The 19,641-nt window shown below is 60.5% G+C and overlaps 1 protein-coding gene across 1 annotated transcript; it reads right to left on the reverse strand.

Annotated features, from left to right (window-relative positions):
- Nucleotides 1-933: 933 nt before the first annotated feature.
- NOTUM (notum, palmitoleoyl-protein carboxylesterase) lies at nucleotides 934-9,181 on the reverse strand. The gene is made up of 12 exons (XM_023244345.2): nucleotides 8,882-9,181; nucleotides 7,655-8,016; nucleotides 6,504-6,556; nucleotides 6,328-6,423; nucleotides 5,802-5,862; nucleotides 5,354-5,412; nucleotides 4,883-4,985; nucleotides 3,976-4,167; nucleotides 3,740-3,840; nucleotides 3,050-3,197; nucleotides 1,842-1,889; nucleotides 934-1,611 (listed from the first exon to the last, which is right to left on the reverse strand). The coding sequence occupies exons 2-12, from the start codon at nucleotides 7,987-7,989 to the stop codon at nucleotides 1,305-1,307; spliced, it is 1,503 nt and encodes a 500-aa protein (XP_023100113.2). The 5' UTR covers nucleotides 7,990-8,016; nucleotides 8,882-9,181; the 3' UTR covers nucleotides 934-1,304.
- Between the last annotated feature and the right edge of the window lie 10,460 nt (nucleotides 9,182-19,641).

The following is a 19,641-nucleotide window of genomic DNA, read 5'->3' on the forward strand; positions in this document are numbered from 1 at the left end:
TCCCTCTGTCACAGGGGTGGCCTCTCCGGGCCTCAATTCCTTCATCTGTCACTTGGGTGGGGCTTGTAATACTTGAGGGCAGCTGGGGCGGTGGGGGGGGGTTGTCACCATGCAGGTATGCTGGGGTGCCCGAAGCAGGGAGTGCCCAGCTCCCCTCAGTAAGCCCTCTGGGCTCTTTGCACCCCCTCCCCCCGCCCTGCACGAGGTGATGTCTGTCGTCCAGCCCGAGGCGACAGGAACACCACTCACAGCTCTGTGGGCCTCAGACACGGTGCGTGGTGAAAACAGAGGCCACAACAGAGGGTGTGCGTGCGTGCGTTTGCTGGGGTGCAGGGTCCCCGGGACGACCCACGGGAAGACTACCCCTGTGTTCTGGGAGGCAGGGTGGGGGCTGGGCCCAGCGGGTTCCGCCCGGGGAATCTGCATCTTGGCGTGTGCACGGGTGACCTCATAAGAACCAATAATGCAGTGCAAGCTTTTAAGAACGCTTTAGCTGGATAGGGAGTGTTTTTCCGGGGTGAGACAGTTTGGAAATGAGATTGCTGGGGGTGGTGTGTTGCCGAAGGGGCAGGTGCCCCGCCAAGCACTCTGAGTGGCCTCGGTGCGCGCCATGTGAACGTCCCCAGACGGGAAAACAGAGACATGGGAGCTGTGATCGCCATGTTGGAGTCTCACGTGTGCTGTGCCCGTGACTGGTATTTGCTGAGTGGACGAACAGGACACGAGGTGGGGTCCGTGCCCCCCACCAAGGGGTCGGAGGTCAGGGCTCCCTATGGCCCCCCGCCCCCAGTATCCCTGCTGCCCTGGGGATGGGGGAGGGGGTGTGAAACGGGCAAAGTGCCCATTCAAATAAACACGCCTGCAGGGGGAGGCTCTTTTGTTGTCTTTTTTTTTTTTCATTATTTAAAAAAAATATGTTACAAAACAATATCATTAATCATATATTTCTTATTTTCCTTTTTTAAAAAATTAAAGTAATAAAAAAGTCATTTTATAAAATAATACAAAAGGCCAGGAGAGGCTGAGGCTGGGGCTGGGCCAGCGGGCTGGAACCCGGCGCTTCGGGCTCCCCAGCGAGGGCGGGGCGGGAGGCAGGGCTGGGGCTGGAGGGCAGGTCCACGGTCTCCCCCGGCTGGGTCCCCCCCCACTCCCAAGGCAGTGGTAGAGGGGCAGCGAAGGCTGCTGGGAGGATGGCCAGGGCCCTGTCTGTCCTAGGAGGGGCAGGAGAGGCCGGGCAGGTGGCCCTGGGGTGGGGAGCCCGTGGCGGCGGCCGGCCCTCAGTGCCAGCTCCCGGGGCGGGACCCCTAGCTGCCGCTGCTCAGCATCCCCAGCAGTTTACTGGGCTCCAGGCCCTGCTGCTGCGCCACGGTCTGCACGTCAAAGCCCATGTGCATGAGGAACTGGGCCACGTTCATCTCCTGCCCCGTGAACTGGTCCCGGATGGTGGGGCAGGAGGGGTTGCAGTGGGGCCAGGGGCAGCTGTCCACCAGGTGGACGGGGCAGCCCTTCAGGGGGGCTTTGCCGGCCTTGTGGCTGTCGTGCAGGCTTCTGTCCCAGCAGTGCAGCGCCCGCGGCAGCGAGGTCCCCTTCACCTGGACGTCCGTCCAGTGGCTGCAGACAGAAATCCAGGTGGGGCTCGCTCGGCATTGCTACCACCGGAGGCGGGCTGACTCTGAATTCTTGCCACACAGCTGGTTGTGTCAGCGGCATCGGAAGCCCGACACCGAAGCCCTTCATACAGAGCCAGAGAAGGCAGGTGGCGGCCAGGTGGGGGGGTGGGGCTGTGGACGTTTGGAGCGAGAGCCAGGGATGCGATCTATCCGGGGCATGGGGATACTGACCTTCGGATGATGATCTCGTGGGAGAGGCAGGCGGGGGCGAAGCTGGCCCTGTTGGGGAGCAGACAGTCAGCTCACAGAGAGCACCTCCAGCATCTTCCCCACCCCGGTGCCCACAGGTCCTGACGCTCCAGCCCACCCCCCTGGGCACCTCTCTCTGGCTCCCACCTCCTTCCTGTACCTACTGCTCTAGACCAGGCCTTGTCCCCACCAACCCATGGGCTCCCCTACAAACCCTTGTCTCTTTCTGCCTCCAAACCCGGCACAGAGTCCACCCCTTCCAGGCACGGCCACCTGGGCCATGGTGGGATGCTGACCCGGACAGGTGAATATTTTGCTGTTTGTTTGTTTGTTTAATAGGCTTCATTTCTAGATTCACATTAAATTTTTTTTAACGTTTATTTATTTCTGAGACAGAGAGAGACAGAGCATGAACGGGGGAGGAGGAGAGAGAGAGGGAGACACAGAATCGGAAGCAGGCTCCAGGCTGGGAGTTGTCAGCCCAGAGCCCGACGCGGGGCTCGAACTCACGGACTGCGAGATTGTGACCTGAGCTGAAGTTGGACGCTTAACCGACGGAGCCACCCAGGCGCCCCTCTAGGTTCACGTTAAAACTGAGTGGAAGGTATGGAGATTTCTCACACACCCCCTGCCCCCACACCTACAGCCTCCCCCATTATCAGCATCCCCCACCAGATGGCGTGTCCGTCACAACTGACGAACCTTCAGTGATACACAGCTATCGCCAGAGTCCAGAGTCACGGTGTACTCTCGTGCTGGACATCGTAAGGGTTTGCACAAACGGATGCTGACATGTGTCCATGTTACGGTCTCACGCCGAGTAGACTCACTGTCCTAGGAATCCTCTGTGTCTGTGCATCCCTCCCCCTTTTCCCAACTCCGTCCTTGGTGCCGAATGAGCTTTTTACGGACCCCGCAGTTCTGCCTTTTCTGGGATGTCACAGAGTTGGAATCACACGCTATGTGGCCTTTCTCGGACTGGCTTCCTTCTCTTGGCTACGTGCGTTTACGTTTCCTCCACGTCTTTTCAGGGTTCAGAAGCTCATTCCTGTTCAGCGCTGGGCAATACCCCTGCGCGCAAGGCCGCTTCCTGTTTTGCCACCTGTGAGGCCGCTATCTTTACGCCAAATGGTTTACCGCCTACCTAGAGGGGCGGGGGTGGGGTGGGGTGGGGTGGGCAGGACACTCACGGCACATCCTTGAGCGTGTTGCGAAGCTCGCGGCCCAGGTTCTGGATGTACAGCCACTGGCCCTCCTGCACCGGCTGTCCCGTGAGATGCACGTTGTCCACAGTCAGCTGGGCCTCATCAAACAGCCACTGCACCACGAACACGGGGCCTGGGGGGCACAGCTCAGCTGGGCCTTGCCTCGACACTCTGCCCTCCACCCCGGGCTAAGGGCCGCTGAGGTCCAGCCAGCTCCACGGCAGGCTCACAGGCCCTTGGAGTGCTGGCTACCGGCCCCCTCACGGTGTGCTTGTCCGAAGAAGTACCTTGTTACCTCCCCCACCAACCTTGGCCTGGCTCCCAGGGTGTGCACTGTGACCACAACTTGGTGGTGGTGTCCCTTCAAGTGTGGGACTGAGGAGGGACGGCCGAGGCCCACCGAGGGCGGCACTAGGATTCAGCTGCCAAGCACATTCCTAACTGTGACCGTGGACAGGGTGACCCACTGTCCTGGTCGGCCTGGGACCGAGTGCACTTTCAGTGCTGAGACCAGGCAAGTCCCAGGCAAACCTGGACGGCTCAGTTCCCCCGCCCCCATGTGGGTGGCCTGCGGTCTCTGCACCCAGCTCTAGACTCCAGGCTGGAGGAAGCCTAGACCCACACCCCCTGCTCCCCACCCTGCCCCGCGTGCCCCGCCCGCAGCCGGCCCCTCACAGCGCAGGGTCGGGTAGACTTTGTAGCCAAAGAAGCAGTTCCACTCCTCGCCGTCCTTGAACTGGTGCCGACAGCGCTCCGGGACCACCCCGTTCCAGTACCTGCGCCAGGGCTGGGGGTCAGGCAGCCCCGCCCCGCCCCGCCCCGCCCCGGCACCTCCCCCCCCCCCCGCAGCCCCGCCCCAGGCCCTCCGCCCCCGAGCCGGCGAGCCCAGGAGGCACCCCCGGGTCTGGCACCTGATGCCGCGGCGTATGGCCTCCGTGGGCGCGCACGTGACGGTGTCGACGCAGTCGGTTCGGCGGTACTGCTTGTTGTCCAGGAACCAGCCCGAATCAGCCAGGCCCCGCACCTGGATGGCCGGGTAGCCCAGCTCCTCCAGCTGCTCGGCCACGCGGTCCACGTTCAGCAGCACCCCCGTGCCCCCCGCGCTGGGGAGGAGGCAGTACGTGAGGCGGGGTGGCCGCGGTGGGGCGCTCGCCTCCCCGGAGCCCGCCCTGCCCCAGCCTAGGCCCGAGAAGGGGCCGGGATCCTGACGTGTCCTGAGCTGCCAACAGTGCTCCGTGTTCCACATTCGTGTGCGAGACCCACAGGCCTTTGGGGGTCACGGAGGCACAGGAGGGGCTGGCAGAGCTCCCGACACTGAGCTAAGTGGCAGGTCACCCACTTCCTCCCCCTCCTCTCTCCCTTCCTCTGTCTCTGACTCGGTTTCCTTATCTGATAACGAAGACAAAACATGTGGCCTCAGACCCCCTCAGGTATTCTACCGATGTCCTCGGGGCCCTGCATGCCTGCAGGGGTGCAGCCACCAGGCGTGATCCCGCTTGCAGGGACCCCAGGCTTTGGAGAAGGTACACCGGTCCACAGCTAGCCCCTAACCGACTACCTAGGCCACCGTCATCCAAGGCTTCCCTGGCATCCAGCAACCTCAGAGTCCAGAAGCATCCTCCGGACAGCTTCCAGCTACACAGCACTGTGGAGCGGAACCCCTGTGACGCTCCAGTAACACAGAGCCTCCTAGGTGCCCTCCCAGGCCTGGAGAGGCGTGAGCTCCCTGGAGCCCGAGGCTCGGCCCCTCCTCGCCCTCCACACCTCTAATCCCGCCACACCCCCTGCACACACAGGCCCCCGCCCTGCCCGGCCCACCTGCTCCCTGCCAGCAGCAGCACCTTGGCCCCGCTCAGCCCTTTGCCCAAGAGCTCTCGGACCACCTCCTGGATGATGAGGGCACCCATGAAGGCATACTCGTCTGCAAGGAGGAGGACCGTGGCTTCAACGGGGGGCCTGGACAGGAGCAAGGCCTCCCAGCTCCAGGTTGGAAGGAGGAAGAATTCTAGCTGGGGGTCTGGAGGTCCTTCCGGGGCATAGGGTCAGGGGCTGAGGTGAACTGAAGGGAGGTTGTCAGGTGTGTGAGGGATGGGGCCCCTCCCCAGGGGACACGCAGGAGTGAGGACCTCCGAAGGGGCCAAGCCAGGCCTGGACAACAGGCAGTGGGTGCTTGGGGCAGGCATCCCGGGACACACGGTCAGAGGATTAGAAGGAGTTACAAAACAGGGGCCCTGTCCTTCCTGCCATGTCCTTCGGGGCAGAGAACAGAAGTTACAGCAAGGGACTCACTCTTCTCAGACTTGGACGAAGCCCCACTCCAGACATCGCTGGAGCAGTAGGGGATGAAGCTGTGACAACGGACGGTGTGAGTTTGCCATAGTCCTCTGCTGCCCAAGGCCCTCAGGAAGGACCCCTCCCCAGGAAGGGTCCTGAGGACAGGACCGCCTGGGAAGGACTCCCCCCAAAAGGAAGGACCCTCCCCAGGGAGGAACACCCCCCATGAGATTCCCCTGGAAAGAACCCCCCCCACCCACCCAAGGACAGGAATCCCTCATAGGTAGGAACCCTCAGGGAGAATCTCCCCAGGAAGGACCCTCCAGGTGGGACCCGCCCCCAGGAAGGACCCCCCCTAGGAAAGACCCTCCCCAGGGAGGAACACCCCCCATGGGACTCGCCGAGAAAGAACCCCTCCCAGAAGGACCTCCCCCCAGGGAAGGACCCTTCTGCTCCCTCTTACACCATGTTGGCATTCCACCAGTGGGGGTTTTCCTCTGGCTGGGAGGACAGGATGCCTGTGCCTGTGGTGTCGGAGGGCAGAGGCAGTGGGTCTTTCTGTTGGGAAGGGGTGGGTGGGGATGGGAGCTACGGAAATGTGTGGGGTGTGGGGGATCCTACTTGGCCACGACAAGGGAGGTAGGCCAGACTAGTCATCTGGACGTGACCCTCGACCTCCACCACCCAGCACTGGCTGCTGTGACCTAAGGATGAGGGGTGTGGAAGCAGCCATAGTAAGCCCCCTCCCCCCGCCTCCGGAGATTACCTGTGGAACAGAGTGAAGGATGATAGGTGGGTGCCCCCTGACCTTAGGAGGGTGGGAGAACTGGGGGGTGGGCACGGTGGGGGCTTTCCTAGGGCTCTAGGGAGTGAGGAGGGCAAGGGTTCTTCCAGAACTTGAACTGTCAGCCCTACCCTACCCTGCCCTACCCCTCAGGCGGGAGCTCGGGTGGGGGGTGGGGTGAGGGGGGGATCGGCGACTTGCTGACCTGTGCGGGTGCGCGGCCAGTCTCTGGAGCTCATGAGGCGCCGCATGGTGTCATAGCGGGAGTCGCAGTTCTCCCGGTTGAAGCAGTACCAGCCACCTGCGGGCACAGCCACCATGTCAGGGCCCGCACGCCCAGGGGCCTCCGCCCTCCTCGCCGCCTCGGCTCCGGGGACGCACCTTCCAGAAAAAGGAGCCACCGCCGACTGCCCTTGGATTCCTTCAGGTAGTAGCTGCAAGGAGGGGGAGGGGGACGGGCGGAGCGGGTGGTCAGCTGGGGCCCGCAAGGACCCAGCTCTGGGGAGGAAAGGGTCATTCCACCTGTCGCCCGGCTCACGCGCCGGCCGCACGGGGGCGCCAGCGGCCAGGCCCCGCGGAGCGCGCGCGGCCCCGCCGACGGTGGCGGGTCCCGGGAGGTGGCGCTCGTGGGGCGGGAAGGGCCTCGAGGGGCTGTGTGGTCCGTGGAAAATCCCCACGGCCCGCCCCGCGCGGGACCCGCTGTAACCTCGGCGCCGGCGGCGGGGCGCGGGGAGGGGTGGGGGCGGTCTTGCTGGGCTCGGGATCTCCCGGGACCCGCAGTGGTGCTTGGAGACCGAAAAGCACCCTCTCTAGAGGAGCGTGCACGAGGGGCGGGGGCCCTGGGACCGCCAGGAAGGCGTGGAAGGGCGCGAGTACCACCGAGGCCCGACCTAACTTCCGGTCGTCGGGCTGTCGACTTAGCTGAGGGTGTGGGGGCCCCGACCCCTCCTCAACCCTCAGCCTCACATCCTTCCTTCGTATACATCGGGGCTGGACAGGGGTGAATGCCGCAGCCCAGGTCCTTCGGTCCCACCTGCGCCCCTTCCCCGTCCCTCTGGCTGGCTGGGATCTCAGGTAGTCCCGGGAGCAGCAGGGGGCAGACAGGGTCGTTGTGGAGCTGGGGTGGGGGTGGGGTACCGCAGGACTCTCCCCGCCCCGCTGCGTCGCCTCCTGCTGCTGGAGCCAGGGTCATCTCCCCGCCCAGAGACCGAAGGACGCGAGCAGCGGGACAGGGCACCGGTGGCCGAGGGGTCAGTGCCCGGCCTGGCCAGAGGCCAGCTCTCCGAGCGCTGCCCCCACCCCACCCCACCCCACCCCCGCTGCGGGTGCCCGCCCGGGTCCTCCGCAGGGCCAGCTCCTCTGCGAGCCCGACGGGAGCCCTCTTACCCCCCACCCCGAGGAGGGGGGCGGGCGACCAGCGCCGAGACTCCGAGCGTCCGAGGGGGCACGGAGGCGGATGGCGGCCGAGCCCGGCGGGGCGGCCCGCAGGGGCGCGCCGGTCGGGGCGGGCGGGGGGGGGGCGCAGGCCTTACCCGGCGGGGCTGCCGTCGTTGCAGGTCACCGACGTGTTGAGCAGGAGGTGCAGGCGCAGGTCCTCGTTGAGCTGCTGAGCCGAGCAGGGGTACAGGGACTGGGCCAGGCTTTTGACCTGCGCCATGAAGCTGTCCATGTTGCCCTCCACGGCGGTGAAGTCCAGCGGGAAGCTCTCCACCGGCTGCCCGGCCGCGGGTGCCGCCTCGGCACGAGGCGGGGAGGGCGGCGGGGGCGGCTGCTGGCCGCGGCGCCGCCAGGTCTTCCTGCCCTCGCCGCCCCCGGCCCAGTGCAGCAGGCCCAGCAGCAGCAGCAGCACGCGCACCCCTCGGCCCATGGCCGCGCCGCTCGGGCCCGCGGCCACCTGCGGAGAGCGGGCGGCCTTGAGGCGGCGGCGGCGGCGGCGGCGGGGGTGGGGGCGCCGGGCCGGGGGCGCCGGGGCCGCGGGGCGCCGGCCGCGCCTGCTCGCCCGACCGGCTGCCCGCGCTGGGCCCGGCGGAGGAAGCGCGGGCGGCTCGGCGTCGAGGCTCGGGGGGCCGGGCGCCGTCGGCCTGGGCTGCTCGGGCTCCGCGCGCGGCCGGCGAGGGCAGCGCAGGGTCTGGGTGCGCTGGCTCCGGCCCGCGCCAATGAGCGGCGGGGGCCGAGCCTGGGCGTAGTTTGCGGGGGCCGCGGCGGCCCGGGTGCCCGCGCGTTAGATGTGCCGCCGCCGCCGCCGCCCGGCTCGGCGGAGGGGGAGGGGGCCGCGCTCGCTCTTTTCTTGGCGGAGGCATCGCCTTTTCTTCCCAAACCGCAAGCCTGACGGAGGGGCCTGGCCTACCCCGCCGCGGCCGCCGGAGGCGCTCCCGGCCCGGCTCCGTGGGGGGCAGCGCGGCCCCCGCGGTCCCCGGCAGCTCCATTCCCCCCGCGGCCCGCCCGGCGCCGCCGCCGCCCCTACCCCCACCCCCGCCCCGGGGAGGCTGGAAGGGGCGGCGGGGGCCGAGGGGAGGGGGGACGCCACGGGCAGGAGCGGGGCTTTTCCGCGCCGGGACTCCGCCTGCCGCGCAGGGGCCGGGCCCGACGGGCCTGGGGGCGCAGGGCGGGCGCGCTCACCTGAGCCGCCGGGGTCCCCCCTCACCCTGCTGCCCAGGCCCGGAGCCGCCGGCGGGCGACCCGGGCCCCGGCCCGCACCCCACCCCCACCCCCACCCCCTCCCACCGCCCGCCCCGAACGCGCCCGAGCCCCGCGCTCACCGCGGCCGGCCCCGCGGCCCCGGCTCCTCGGCGTCGCTCGCCCTGCGCCAGCCCGCTGGGACGCCGGCTCGGCTGCGCTCCCCCTCTGGCGCTGGCGCGGAGCCGCCCGGGACTTTTATCCAGCGGGGCCCCCGGGATCAAAGCGACGGCGGACACAGGGCCCCGCGCCGAGGGGCCGGCAGCAGCGGCGCCGGGGCCTCCAGGAGGAGCGGACAGGTGTGGCGCGGGGCCCCGGCGCCCTCGGCGACCTGCGGGGAGGCACCGGGCGTCCCGGCACGGCGCCACGGGGGAGTCGCCCGATCCTGCGCCCGGATGGACGGATTCTGGGCGGCCCTGGGAGGCAGTGGGGCCAGAAGGGGCGCTGCCACTTACCGAGGTCGGCGGGCCTCGGGGTGGGGTCCTGGATCCTCCCTGCGTGAGCCCTGGCTGAGCGCTCCACGCCGAGGACCCCCAAGAACCTTTCCCTGCCCTAGCCGCCACTGGGAGATAGGGAGGGGAGGGGGCGAGGATCGATGAGCCGCCGGCTCGGTCTCCCCTCGGTGACCCCCACGCGGCCCAGTCTGTCTGGCCCATCACCTCACCTTCCCAGCGCACCTCACCGAAGACAGAAGGAGATTCTTTCTCAGAAATCAAAACGGGGTGTGTGTGTGTGGGGGGGGCAGGTGTTTGCTTAGGAGGCTTCTACGGGTGGGTGGGGAGAAAAAAAAGCGTTTCTTCACCCTCCACACCCACAAAGTGCTGTGGACTGCTTTAGTAGACCTTTTCTCCTTTCCCCTCCCATCTACAGTCCAGCGGATGCCATCACACCCATTTTAAAGATAGGGAACAGGCCTTGCCTTTGGGGGCAGGGGTCCAGAATTGGGTTGGGGGGGGCTTCCTGAGTCCCTCTCCTAATTCAGGGCAACGGGGAGGCTGTGTTCACCCCCCCCCGGAGGCACCTGCAGCCCCTCCTGGGGCAGGAGATTAGAGGCTGCCACCCCACCCCAGCCCCCCTGGATTGCTGCTGGCCCTACTGCCCTCTGTCCTTCTCACCAGGCCCGAGGCTGAGTGCTGAGCTGTACACACAGCAGGCAGCTCTGGCTGGGCTCTCAGGAAGACCAAACAGGGCCCCTGAGAGCTGGTGTTCGGGCATCGAGGGATGTGAGGTGTGTAATGGAACCCTCAAAGCCTAAGATGAGTCTTAGGGGCCCCAGAGGTTGGCCTGGGCTGGAGTCATTCAGCTAAGAGAGGGCAGGCTGTGTGATAAGCACGGGTCCTCCCCGCGGGCACCTTCAGGGAAGCTGTGTACCCATTTTCCAGATGAGGGGGACTGAGGCTCAGAGAAGCTCACAGACGTGCTGAGAGTGAGCTCTGTTCACTCAAAAATCCACACTGGCCGTCCCACCCCCACGTGGTTGGGTCCGTTTAAAGGCTTGGGACTGGCCGGCCAGAGGTGGTAGCTTCGCACAGATTCCGTCCAGAGGGATTCCACCTTCCCGCCCCCGCTGACCTAGGTATTGGGGAGAACCTGCCTGGGAACCCCCTACCTCTAGGAGCCTATTACTCCAGGTCCCAGGCGGGGAAGGTCGGCTTCCAGCTGGGTGACATCATCGGGTTGGGTCGTGCTCCACACTGACCCGGCTCTGAGCCGTTTCCTGGCTGGGAGATCCAGGGCAGGACCTGTGACCTCTCTCTGTGCCTCCGTTTCCTCTTCTTTAAAGTGGGGTAATGACCGTACCTCTATCAGAGCTTCTCTTGTGGGATTATGGGAGCCCATGCGTGAAAGTGCTCAGCACGGTGGGCGGCCGGGACGGCAGCAGTGATTGCCAACGAAATTCCGGGACGAGGGGAGAGCGTGCATGTTGTACTCGCCGGCGTTTGCCATAATGCGTGTTAGCCTGCACATTGAACCAAAATGAGTTCTTGTTTTGGTTTATTCGACATAACTAGCAGAAGCGAAACGCTTTCCCCGGAACGTTCCTGCCCGTCTGTCTGTCTGTGTCTCCGCCTTCGCCATTCCTGCTCCGTGCGACCCTGACCTGCCGCGGCAGTTGGCTGTGACACACTGACTCTGTCCTCTCCCTGCCGGCCCCCGAGGGGCCAGCTGTACCTTCTGCGCCCCAGACTCCCGCACTCAGAGATTGCAGCGCCTGCACTCTGCCGGGTCCTCCCAGGACAGCCGGCCCTTCAGGCTGCCCGGCGCTGGGCCTCCTCTTCCAGGCAGACGCACCCAGCCCCGAGGCCACGGAGGAGGGCAGACCCTCGGCTGAGCAGCAACGGGTCAGATACCATCTCGCAGCCGGGAGGATGGGCCGCGGTCAGAAACAAGGGAAAGGACAGGCATTGGCCGGGGACGCATGGAGGACGTGTGTGCGCCGCTGGCCGGAACGTAAAATGGGGCAGCCGCTGCGGGAGACAGTTTGGTGGCTCCTCGGTGGGTTAAACGGAATTATCGTGTGATCTAGCCATCCCATGCCCAGGTATATTCTCTAAACAATTGAAAACAGGCGTCCCAACAAAAGCCTGTATGGCACCGTCCGTGGCACCAGTACGTACAGTCGTCGAAAGGTGGAAAACCCGGACGTCCATCCACGAGGGAACGGATGGACAAAACGTGGTCTATACCATTCAGACATAAAAAGGAAGCATCGACACGCGCTTCGTAATGAGTGAATCTTAGAAACGTGAAGCCGAGTGAGAGAAGCCAGATACAAAAGGCCACATATTTTATGATTCCGTTCGTGTGAAATGGCCAGAATGGGCGAATCCACAGAGCCAGAAAGCAGACTGCTGGTTGCCAGGGCACGTGGAGGAAGAGGGGACGAGTGACGAAAATATTCTGGAATCGGTCGAGGTGGCAATTGCACCTGTGCGTGAACTCAATGCCGCGGAATTGTATACTTCAAAGTGATTGGTTTTAGGTTATGTGAATTTTACCTGGGAAAAACAAACAAACAAACCCTATAGCTCCAAGGGGTGTGACCCATGGTGGTCACCAGGCTGGACGTAGGACACCACGTGACTGAGGATGTGCTCCAGGTAGACTGAGTGTCCAGGTGGGACATTCTCCCAGGACATGTGATGTGCACCCCCCAGCTTGCTCACTAGATGGACGTCCAGGGGCCCCACATGGTGGGGGACGGAGCATCAGACCCCAGCACCTGCTCTCCCCACCCCCCCACCCCCCGCCTGGGGCTGGGTCTTGGATTGCCAGGTTTCTCACCTGTAAAGTGGAGACAAGAACAGCACGTGCCTCCCAGGGTCGTGGGAACAGGAAATGAGGCAGGACCAGCAGAAGCTAGGGGGCATGTGATATATGATGGTTATTACTTTGGCGTGCGTGGTGGCCATCCCTGAGGGACCAATGTAGACTGAGGTCATGGGCACCAAGGGCTCATGGAATGTCTGGAGGGTAGGAACTTGGGTTTGGGGACGAGGAGCAGGAACAAATCATCCTCCTGCGGTGGCCCACAGACCAAGGACGCCACAGATGCTGGACGTGGGGCTCGCCCTTCTCTGGCCTCTCCCCACGGCCACGTGCAGTGCAGTAGACTTTGCTTTATTCCTGCCTCTTGGCTTCCTGGCTCCCATTCAGGGGGGCAGGTGCTCCCAGCTAAGCTCAGATCTGGCACATGCTCAGCTGCAAGGAAGCTGGGGAACTGAGAACCCGGAGCGGGGGGGGGGGTTTCTTTTCTTTAGGAGGGGTATCCCCGGACATGGTTTGGGGGTGCAGGGGCTGCTGCCTGGGCAGGAAGACATGGGGGAGGGAGCCGGAGACCTCAGGTGAGTACACGGGTAACTGATGGGAGCTGTGTTCCCCGTGTCAACATGTGCCCAATTCCTGGGAAGCGGCAGGCAGAGAATGAACGAACGTTTTGGGAAAAACAGAGCTAGGGCCCAAGCTGGGGCAGGTTCAGGGCCCAGGCTGGCGGAAGCCACTGAGGGAGAGGGAAGAGGGCGCGGTGGAGGGCAGTCCGTGGTGCGGGGGTCCCACCTGAAACCCCGTGTGAGGCCTTTCAGACCAACAGCGCGGCCAGAGGGCCGGGCCTCCAGGACCTCCGGTCATGCGGCAGCTGTGGACCCAGTGCCCTTGCCCAGATGTGGGACCGCCCTACACAGCACGGCTGGCTCCCTCCTGGGGCCCCTTGAGGGCCCTGAGTCTGGCTTTGCATAGCAGGAGGGCTGCTCTGAGCTCCAGCTGTGGCCTGCCTGCCGTCTGGGGCCCAGATGCCGCCTGCCGGCCTCAGCCGCCTCGCCTCACTCTCCGCCACCTGGGCAGCTCCGCACCCCAGCTGCTGGCCTCTGAGGCCCCAGAGGGCAGACAATCCTGCTCCCCCCAGGGGCTTGCTCTGAGAGGAGGCCTTGCTCCCTGGCCAGGCAAGAGCCCATCTCCAGCTCTGAGCCAGGGAAGGGGCCTCAAGGCCAGAGCCTGCAGAGAATCTGAACCCTCTTTTGGGTTCCCCCAGGGTCCCCCCACCTCCATTCATTAGCAGGAAATCCCCCCTGGCCTCATACTCCCAGACCTTGATTAGCAAAACGGCTTGCCTGATGCGGGGGTGTGTGGGTCTAGGCCCTTTACAGACACTTCTAGGCCCGATGCGGGGACATGTCCTCTCCTGAGAATCAGGTGGCCATTCACAGGCCTGCCCTGAGCAGCCTTGGGATCACCTGGCAGAAGGGACCATATATATACCCCTTATCCTGGGATTGAGAGAGCCCAGGAGTTAGAGCCCCATTCACGTAGGGGTGAGGGCCCCCAGGGCTGCGAGAGGAAGCTACATCATAGTGCTCCCTGTGACCGCCTCCCATCCCATCCCATCCCATCCCATCCCATCCCATCCCATCCCATCCCATCCCATCCCATCCCATCCCAGCGAACAGAGGACCAGTGCAGGCTTTCCTGGCCCCAGACTCAACCCCTGAGGGCCTTGGGTCCCATGCACGGTCATTTGACAAGACCTGCTTGCCTCTCGGCGCCCCTCCCCCATCCTGCCCACCCCCCCCACCCCCCCCCCAGCCGCCCCCAACTCCCCGCAAAGCCTCAGCTGCCTGGTGGATGGACCTGGCTGGAGGACCCTCCCGGATGTGGCTGCCCCCCGGGCTAACTGGAGTGTCAGGGCCCACCTGGGAACGGCCACCCTCCAAAGCTGGCAGGAGGAAGGGGATGGGGATGGGAGGTGTTTCTGGAAGATCTGTGGAGATGGGGCTTCCCAGGGTGTTGCAGGTGTCCCCAGGGCACCAGCGCGTGCCCCACCCCTGCCGTACAGGTGAGGAAGGGCCCGGGGAGGTCAGGCCCCATGGGGAGGGTCAGAGCCGGCTCCCCCTCGGCTCTGCCAGCTGCTGGCTCCTTCGCACCCTAATGAGCTCCAGGCCAGCTGGTCCCCATCCGTGCAGCCTGCTGGTCCCCAGTGCCGGCTGCAATAGCGGCTGCAGGCCAGGGAGGCCGGGCCATGTGACCTTCGGCCCGTCCTCCCTCCCACCCTGTGATCTGCACGTGGCCTCTAGGGAGGCAGAAACAAACCCTCAGATCTCGTCACTGGGAACCTTTCAGCGCCAGCGACATCAAAGGGGGCAGCGGGGGCGGGGGCGGCAGATGCTTCTCTTAAAGGGCCACACCACTTTTTAATTCAAAGCAGATTCTGGGAACAGCTGTCTTGCTACCGCGTCGTTGTTGGAGGAGGGAGGACAGGGGCCAGAAGGAGCGGGGAGGCAGCGATCCCTGCCCCCCCAGCCCAGGGCATTCGCTGCTCAGAACCCGTGAGAGGGTAGGTAGGGACAGTGCTGGGGCCCCTCCAGATTTCAGAAGAGGGCACTGGGGCTGAGTATGTCACTTTGCCAGCCGGCAGGGTGGCGACTTAGAAACTCAACTGTTTCATGAAATCAATACTCTGATCATTCTAGCACGTGTGTGTGTGCGTGCGTGTGTGTGTGTGTGTGTGTGTGTGACGTTCTTAGTGCCTGGGGACCACCCACCTCGCTCCATGCGGTGGGGGGGGGGGGGGGGGGAAGCAGGGACCCTGTTGGCTCACCTGAGCCCTGTCCCTAGGCTGTCTTCTGGGGGGTGGGGCAGATGATAGGAGAACAGCTGCCCCAGGACCCTCATGACTCAGAGCAGAGTGGTGTGTGTGGAGGTCGCCCGGAGTCATTGTTTCATTCTCTGGCAGTGAGAAGTCACTGCCTTAACGATACCACAGACAATTTCCAGAAAGATCTATGTTGGAAAATAGATGAGGCTGGTTAAGTTAAAAATGCCATGTAACCACGATCGTGTGTGTATGTGCATGTAAACACACACATATGTACATATATTTTTTAAAGTTTTTTTTTTACTTATTTATATTGAGAGAGAGAACAGAAGGGGCAGAGAGAGGGGGAGAGAGAGGATCCCAAGCAGGCTCCACGGCCCCCAAGCAGAGCCTGATGCGGGCTCAAACCCACAAACTGTGAGATCATGACCTGAGTTGAAACCAAGAGTCGGACACCTAGTTGGCTGAGCCACACAGGTGCCCTTATACGTATCTTTCAAATGCATTTTGCTGAATCGTAAGTATGGCACGGGGCAGGGCCGTGCCTCCCCCAGGGGCCCAGCACAAGGTGAACCCTCAAAAACTACTTGCTCCTGGAGGTAATAGGAGCTTTGTTTCCCAGGCCAGCCAGGCGCTTGTAACCTACAACATATGACCTGAGGTCCTAATAAAACCACATCATTTCTTTGAGCCATCATTTCTCTGGAAAATACAGCCTTGGCCCCATTTGCAATGCCCAGGAAGGTAACCTGTATTGCTCTCCTCCTCCCTCAGCATTTGGGTTGGGCCAGGCCAGGAGATTCTGTGCCGCCTGGGGCGAGGACCCCAACCTGGTCTTGCGGCCTGGCTCAGGGCCAGCGGAGGCCCACTGTGGGGCACTCACGGCCTGTGATGTGCTCTATGGCTTGGCCCCGTCTCCTCGGCAGTCAGGGCTGCTGCCGCTGTCCTTTTACAAGTGAAGAACCAACCCCCACCCTCCATGCAGCCCGGAGTTCATGCCCCGACCCCTCCCTAGGCTGTCCAGCTTGTGACCTCCCCTACAACATCCACTTGGGGACGCTCGGCACTCTGGGTGCGGTGTATGAGGTCGAACTGGTCCTCGAGCAGGGTCATGTGGGCTGTGGTGAAAATAACACACAAGGGGACATCCGTGCCACCCGCTGGGTGAGAAGGAAGGAGGGGAAGAATTTACACCCATGTCCCTTAGCATTCCGATACATGCACTTGCTTATCTTTGCAAAAAGAAACACGGGAAGGCTACCCCAGAACTGAAAGAGGATGGTTTTCTATGGGGTGAGTAGGAATGGACCAAGAGGGAGTGATCCTTTCTGGTTGTCTTGTGTTACACTTGTAACTTTTGATGCACATAAATATCTTGTATAACCAAACATAGCATTCAATCAAAAAAGGTGAAAAAAAGACCCTAAGATTCAGAAATAAATGAACCTATGTACCGGATGACCGTAACTGCACAGAAAAAGAGAATTAATTCAAATAAAATTTGAACACTATACTCTGTACTTCTTTAGCGGTATCTGTTCTGAGGACAAAAATAACTACAAAGAGATCTTGAAATTTCCTTAGTAGGTCGGTAGTTATTAGCCAGATTGCTGTGGCTATTTGGAGGGAATTTTTGTTTGTTTGTTTGTTTGTTTGTTGCTGTTTTAAATTTTTTTTAATTTAACATTATTTATTTTCGAGAGAGAGTGGGGATGGAGGAGAGGTAGAGAGAGGGAGACAGAGGATTCAAAGCTCGATGTGTGCTGTGACTGCAGAGTCCTACGTGGGGCTCGAACTCACGAACTGTGAGATCATGGGCCGAAATCAAGAGTGGGCCGCTTAACTGGCCAAGCCACCCAGGAGTCCCTTGTTTTGTTTTTTAAAGTAGGCTCCATGCCCTATGTGGGGCTTGAACTCATGACCCCAAGATCAAGAGTCACATGCTCTACTGACTGAGCCAGCCAGGTGCCCTGGAACAGAGAACGTTAGTAAACACACTGATGTTACTGAAAACAAGCATTGTCACTGTGGAGAAAGGGATGCCTGGTTGAACCATGTAGATTTGCTTCTTTTTTTTCTTTTGTAGAATAAAAAATGGTTGAATATTGGTAATTTCATATTGTTCAACCAAATATAAATATGGAATGAGGGGAGAGGAAGAAGCCTGAGGTGTGGTTTGGAGGGAGAGACATTCTATGCCATCAGGATGCCAGCTCTGTCCCTGGCGAGGTCGTAGAAGGCAGAGGGGCTCCATAACGCTGAGCACGTTCAGCTCCAGGCCTTGGCTTCCAAAGCCCACTCCCTTCTCATGGAGACCGGGGCTTCCTTGAGAAATGGCAGATTTAAATGGCTGGGGCAGGGAACATCCTGGGTGAACCTAGGGCATCTTGAGTGGCAGAAGTGAAGTGCTCAGAGCAGAATGGAAACACTCAAAAGGATGCAGGGAAGATGTCACTGAGAAAGGTGCCTGCAGACCAGCTCAGAGTATGGTATCCATGTTAGATTTCCCAACGGCGTGTAGAAGTTCGGTGATTTGTAAGAGATTGGCTTGGCTCTTGGGAAATACACACCGAAGCACTGAGCGGCAAAGGTGCACGGTATCTCCAATTTATTCTTAAATAGTTCATCAAAAGCTTATGTATCTATATCTACAGAGAGAGAGAGAGAGATCATAAAACAAGTGGGCGGCATGTTATAATTGGTGAGTCTAAGAAACACACAGGAGTTTTTTGTGTTGTTCTTGCAACTGTCTTCTCCTCTTCCTCCTCCTTCTCCCCTCCCTCCTCCCCCCTCCTCCTCCTCCTTCTTTTTTTTTTTTAATTTTTAAAAAATGTTTTTATTTATTTTTGAAGGAGAGAGGGAGAGACAGAGCATGAGCGGGGGAGGAGCAGAGAGAGAGGGAGACACAGAATCCGAAGCAGGCTCTGGGCTCTGAGCTGTCAGCACGGAGCCCAATGCGGGGCTCAAACTCATGAACTGTGAGATCGTGACCTGAGCTGAAGCCGGACACTCAACCAGCTGAGCCACCCAGGCGCCCCCCTCCTTCTTCTTTAAAAAGTGTTTTATTTATTTTGAGAGAGAGGGAATGAGTGGGGGAGGGGGAGAGAGAGAGAGAGAGGGAGAGAGAGAATCCCAAGCTGGCTCCTCACAGTGAGCAGAGAGCCTGACGTGGGGCTGGAACTCACCAACTGTGAGATCGTGACCTGAGCTGAAATCAAGAGTTGGACACTAATCAACTGAGCCACCCAGGTGCCTCCTTGCAACTTTCTTCTAAGTTGAAATAATATAAAAATAAAAGTCATCCCCCTTCAATAAATAAATAAATAAAATAAAATGGGAGCATAGGAGCCAGCTTTAAGGAGGTCTCACTGGCTAAATTTGGATCAATTTGACCATCAAAAAGAATAATTGAATGGAAAAAGAATCTATGAATTCATATCAACATTTAAGAATTTGTTTTTAATTTTTTTAATGTTTATTTTAGAGAGAGAGAGAGACAGATAGACAGACAGAGCATGAGTGGGGAGGGGCAGAGAGAGAAGGAGACACAATCCGAAGCAGGCTCCAGGCTCCCAGCTGTCAGCACAGAGCGTGACATGGGGCTCGAACCCATGAACCGCGAGATCATGACCTGAGCCAAAGTCACGAGCCCAAACGACTGAGTCATGCGGGCGCCCCAACGCTTAAGAATTTTTTTGGCATTTCTTGACCAAGAAAATGCCTAGTAAATGTGAAGGAAATGATAAAATTAGGAAGTCATGATTTTGCAATCATAAATGTAACGACGGATTCAGACAATAACCGTCAACTGATGCTAAAACCATTGGGTAAATGGTCATTGAAAAACATATTTACAGTCTCAAGGAACTACCCCACACGTGGTTTATTCACTCTATGAGGGACCTTGGCCACGGAGGAAGCTGGCAGAACCCACCCTGGCCGAGTGTTCAGACTTCACTCCCCACTAACGGGACAAGCTGCTGTCCTGGACCTCCTGATGGGCTGTTGCCTTTGCTGCCTCACTGATCCGAACATTTAATCCCGGAAAGGCGGAGGCAGAACCAGACTATTGAACAGTCTAAAGAAAATGGGTCTGGGTTCTTACCAAATGCAAGTGTCATGAAAAATTAAAACAAGCAAAACAAAAGATCGAGGGTCTGTTGTGGATTAAAAGAGTGTAGGCAGATGTGATGAACAGACACAATGTGACAGCCAGCAGTACAGGACTATTTGGGGACAAGGGTAATTCTACAGTGAGATGTGTACTAGATAATATCCTTCTGTCCATGACTGTCTGCTTGGCGGGTGCAGGGGTGGGTTATTGTTAAGTAGGGCAAGGTCCTGCTTCTTAGGGGGTGCTGCTGAGTTGTTTGGAGGGAAAGTGCCTGGATATTGTCAACTCACTTTCAATATAAACAAATATGCAGATATATACATTTATTTATTTATTTATTTATTTATTTATTTATTTACTTATTTCAAGAGGGGGCGGGGAGAGAGAGCACATGGGGAGAGGGACAGAGGGAGAGATTGAGAATCTTAAGCAGGCTCCACACTCAGTGCAGAGTCTGATGTGGGGCTTGATCCCCAGACCCTGGGATCATGACCTGAGCTGAAATCAAGAGTGGGACGCTCAAGTGACTGAGCCACCCAGGAGCCCCAGCACATATGCAAATATAAATGCACAGAAAGAAGGCAAATGTGACATGATGTTAGCAGTGATGCATCTAGAGGGACGTGTAGAGAAGGGCTGGA

The sequence above is a fragment of the Felis catus genome, chromosome E1 (assembly GCF_018350175.1).
Source record: "Felis catus isolate Fca126 chromosome E1, F.catus_Fca126_mat1.0, whole genome shotgun sequence".
Lineage (NCBI taxonomy): Eukaryota > Metazoa > Chordata > Mammalia > Carnivora > Felidae > Felis > Felis catus.